Genomic DNA, 4,346 nt, shown 5'->3' with positions numbered 1-4,346 from the left:
GAACACAACAAGCTAAATCAAGAAAAAAAAAAAAAAAAAAAAAAAAAAAAAACTCAAACAAAGTAAATATCAAGTGGAAGTGAGCAAAGTAACCAAACAAATCCAAGTGAATCAAGACAAGTATAATCAAAAGCACAACAAAACAGGTTCAAGCAAATGCCAAACTTGATTAACAGCCATCAACCATCACACATGCAAGACAACAAAGGAGGCAAAGAAGAAGCGGAGATTAAATGAAGAGTTCAAAAGAAGCCCAATTTACCCATCAAATCCTACAATGGCAAGGCACATAATTAAGACTAAGGCGGATGAAGAAGGAAGCATTAACCTCAATACCGTCAGGTCTACCACATATATTAACAAACTGAGTGGGGCGGGTAGTAGTGAGAATTTGGCTCGCTGCCCAAAATTGGCTTAAGAGGGTTGGGCAGCGGTGAAAGTTCTACATGCTGCCCAACCCCCAGTGGATGGATGTCCCTTCGCTCGTTCATCCATCCACGGTACATCCCTACGGTACAAACCGCAAAAGGGGGGGGGTGTGTGGTTTCAAAGGGCAAAATGTAAAGTTATCAAAACCCATATAGACACCAAAAATTCAAAACTAATAGAGAGAAAAAGGGCACAAGATAATGCGTGAATATGTACCTAAAACCTCCGAAGTTTCCAGTAGAAGTCCAAATCCACATGTCCATATTTGTTTTTCCAACTCTGTAGGTCGTTTCAAGTTTACGGTAGAATAGATATGAAAGGCATGGGATTCCTGCATCTTACCTGCGTAACCGCATCTAGATCTCGGATCCTTTTCGACTGAGACCGCGAAATCGATCGCGGCGTACAATCCTCGAGGTGCGTCTGTACAAAATTCGAGCATGCGGATGGAAAAAGTCTGGAAACCGTGTCTGGATGATCAGCGAGCTTCGATGGGGTGGTTCGAGTATCCGGTAGACATTTGCCACTCCTGCGACGCACTGGACATCTTCGACAACGCGAAACTGATCTGCTTCATGTCGGGGCGCGACCTCGGATCCGTCTCCACGCACGACTTCGCCAGGATGGCCACGCTGAGGGCGATGTCGCTCGGGTAAGCGTTCTGCAATCGGGGGTCCATCCAAGCTTGCAGCTTTGCCATCTGGTCGTCGCCGCTAAGAACGTTGGAGATTGTCGCCGACAGCATGGTGAACTCTCCCCCGCCGTCGTTGCAGATCGCCTCCCGCCCAGATAGCAGCTCCAGGAGCACCACCCCGAAGGAGAACACGTCGGCCTTGGTCGAGACCAAACCGTGCTCTAGATACTCTGGAGCCATGTAGCCTTGTGTGCCGACGATGTGCTCAGTCATGAGGGGGCCAGGCTCCCCGCTGTCAGCAGGTTTTGCCATTCCGAAATTGGCTACTTTGGCACGAAAGTTTTTGTCCAGAAGGATGTTGCTGCTCTTCACATCCTTGTGCACCAAGCTAGGGTTGGTGTAGTTGTGCAAGTACTCTAGCCCCGAGGCAATGTCCACCGCTATCTGCATTCTTGTGTTCCAAATCAGCAATCCAACAGACCGTGAGAAATTGGAGGTTGGATATGCCATTTGGTGATGAAGACAGTCACTGAGCGAGCCGTTCTCTGCATACTCGTAGACGATGTAGAGATTCTCCGAGCGCCCATCTGAGTCCCTTGCACACATGCCAACCAGCTTCACCTGCAGAACACGTGCAAAAGCACCAAGATAGCTCAGAAAACATCACAGTAAAAAATCACCGCCCCTTTTTCATGATTATAATAGCAAAAAAAATAAATTGTTCAATGTCTCAACTGGGGAGAAAATAGGCACTGAAGAATTACCACATTGCCATGGTGAACCTGGGACAGAATCTTGAGCTCGTCCGACATGTTCCCTTTCATTCGCTTGATTGCTACAAATGACCCGTTCAATTTCGCCAGGAAGACGGATCCCTGGATTCTGTTGTCTTCGCTGAAATGATTTGTGGCCGTGTCCAGCTCTTCATACGAGAATTTTGTAAGCTTATCGCAGCCAAACAGATCCGTCATGCCACTAACCAAGCTAGAGTTCGCAGTGTCAAGAGAGTCGATATCCGTTACAGAGGACTTCCTGTTCAACAAGCCTCTGTTCTCGTACTCTATCTTGCGAATAATGTTCTTGTAACGTTTAACAGTAGCACACAACACACATGCCAGGATAAAAGCCAAAGCCATCCCGAAGCCACCAAAGACGATGCCAATGTACATTGACGTCTTGGATGGATCCTTGTTGGTGATCACAGGAACAAGGGTGGACGGTGCTGGACCTGGTGCTTCCACCGAGGGCGGAGGAGGTGATGGAAATTTCATCGTGCTCAAAGGTACAAGACTCGGAAGAGGAACAAGCAAAGTAGTAAACGCTGCTAGATTTGCTGAACTCGCCCCGTTGTTTGCAGTTTGTAACTCTACTTCCGGAATGTTGAACAGACCGCTGATAAACTTTAGGGTTTCATCAGGGAAGATCGAGTAAGTGAGCAAAATTCGAGAACCAGCCCTTCGTTGCGTAGTCGTAGGACAAGCGCATCTCAATGGTATCACCAGGTAGTCGCCTACCGTCATGTTAGTGATTATGACTGTGGGGTTTGCGACGCTAATGGCTTCCCAGGTAGTGAGCCCCTGGTAAGTTCCATTGGCGAACTTGTACATCGTATCGCCGGACTTAATCTGCTGAGACGTAAGTGCTCGAAAAGTATTATTGAAACAGCTACAATTAAGAGGGATGTAGAGAGGGTCTCTATCATTGAAAGGGATTGTCCTGTTAGGATCAACATCACTTGCAGTGGCAATTCCTTCGACGCTAGTGTTGAATAGCGTAACTATGGATGTCAGAGTTGATTGCGACCCTGCCGTTCTGTAGAAAGCGTAAGTTTGGCATCTTGTAGTGCCCGAGCATGTGTATCCGCTGGTATTTCTGTACTGTTGTTGAGCACTAATAGGATGAATTTCAAGAGACCAGATGAGCAGTGCGGAGATCAATACCAGTCCGGAAGCGTGTCGAAACATCCGTCTCTGAGTAGGATCCCGCTCAGCTGTCGTCATGATGGTGCATGCCCTGGACATGATCTTGCAGCATTCGCTCTTCTGTATCCTATTCGGACCGAGAACCCTGGAATTCGACGAAACTTGCAAACAGTTCTTAAACGCTGCTCACAAGCATTGAAGGACGTACAGAAAGGCTTCATCTTGCCCCTCGCACTCTCAACAGCAGCATCTCACACGATAGCAGCCAAACAGATTTCCTCAGGCAACACAACCCTGTTGCGGCGAGTGTAGTGAACTAAAGCATTGGTAACAAAAAAGCATCTTCTCTCAACATAAGATCATGGCATTCACCGAACCAGAATTGAAGATTCGAGAACAAGGAAGAGAAACAGATCTTCAAAAAAATTCACTAACCCATCAACCACAGGCACCTTGCTCCACTAGGCACAATATCCAAACTCTTTACCTATTAAAAACTCAAACCCCAAAACATATAACAATCCCCCACAACGCAATCACCTCGAGAAGACAACATCCGACAGGTGACGATTATCACACACGAAAAGGAAGAACTCAAAACCTTAGAAGAAGTATCGATTTCATGAGATTGCTCATCTAATCACCCACAATCGAAACCCAGAATTCTAACTGCCTCACGGACAGGTAGATCACTTACCTGCAAGTCGCACACAGAAGTGCTACTGCAGTGATGGGAAAGTTTCCCCCAGCGCTACTCCTCGACATCCATCCTCGCACAACGCAGGTGCAATCAACTTCAAGCACTTCACAAGACTCATGGATGGAACAACTTTTCAAAACTGGTGCCAGTTCTATAGAGAGCACCAGTGATGGTCACACGGCGTTCCTCAGTAGCTGCCAGGTTCGCGGCACCCTTGACCATTTAAAGAAACTGTAGCAACAGAAAAACAAGCATAGGACTTGTTGGTAGAGGTTGAACCCAGTCCCCCCACCCTGCAACCAAAAACGCACGGACCTTAGGATGAAATCTCACGATTCCCTCACCAACATAAACTTCCATGCTTTCAGTGACCAATTCGGCTTTGTTTTTGAGAAGCAGCAAACCGACTCATCTAATGGTTTCGATCTACCATACGTCATTTCTCATCACTTGCACGTCGACATCGATTCACCCACTTCGAATCCTACATCATATATATATATACATATACATATAATGTCCTCAAAACACGCTGATTTTACCATTTTAGGACCTGGACGCGACACGAACTGCCGGACTCCAATGCAATATTCTTCTTCCAAAGCTGCGACGACTTGTGAACTGGCCCCCATCGCCATCATCGTCCTCGCAGCATTGTTCA

General features: G+C 46.9%; 1 protein-coding gene across 3 annotated transcripts; it reads right to left on the bottom strand.

Annotated features, from left to right (window-relative positions):
- Positions 1-229: 229 nt before the first annotated feature.
- On the bottom strand, positions 230-4,139 carry LOC112285043 (protein LYK5). 3 transcript variants are annotated; one of them, XM_090252214.1, is made up of 4 exons: positions 4,121-4,139; positions 3,683-3,978; positions 1,828-3,130; positions 230-1,684 (listed from the first exon to the last, which is right to left on the bottom strand). In XM_090252214.1, exons 2-4 carry the CDS (start codon positions 3,748-3,750, stop codon positions 908-910), a joined length of 2,148 nt encoding a protein of 715 aa, XP_090108340.1. In that variant the 5' UTR covers positions 3,751-3,978; positions 4,121-4,139; the 3' UTR covers positions 230-907. The 3 variants fall into 3 exon arrangements, with proteins under 3 accessions (XP_090108340.1, XP_024381278.1, XP_024381282.1); XM_024525510.3 differs by lacking the exon at positions 4,121-4,139 and having other exon boundaries at positions 3,683-4,064; XM_024525514.3 differs by lacking the exon at positions 4,121-4,139 and having other exon boundaries at positions 1,828-3,279; positions 3,683-4,063.
- Positions 4,140-4,346: the final 207 nt, after the last annotated feature.

The sequence above is a fragment of the Physcomitrium patens genome, chromosome 7 (genome assembly GCF_059467195.1).
Source record: "Physcomitrium patens ecotype Gransden chromosome 7, ASM5946719v1, whole genome shotgun sequence".
In the NCBI taxonomy this organism is placed as follows: domain Eukaryota; kingdom Viridiplantae; phylum Streptophyta; class Bryopsida; order Funariales; family Funariaceae; genus Physcomitrium; species Physcomitrium patens.
This window is presented reverse-complemented; position numbering and strand designations above follow the sequence as displayed.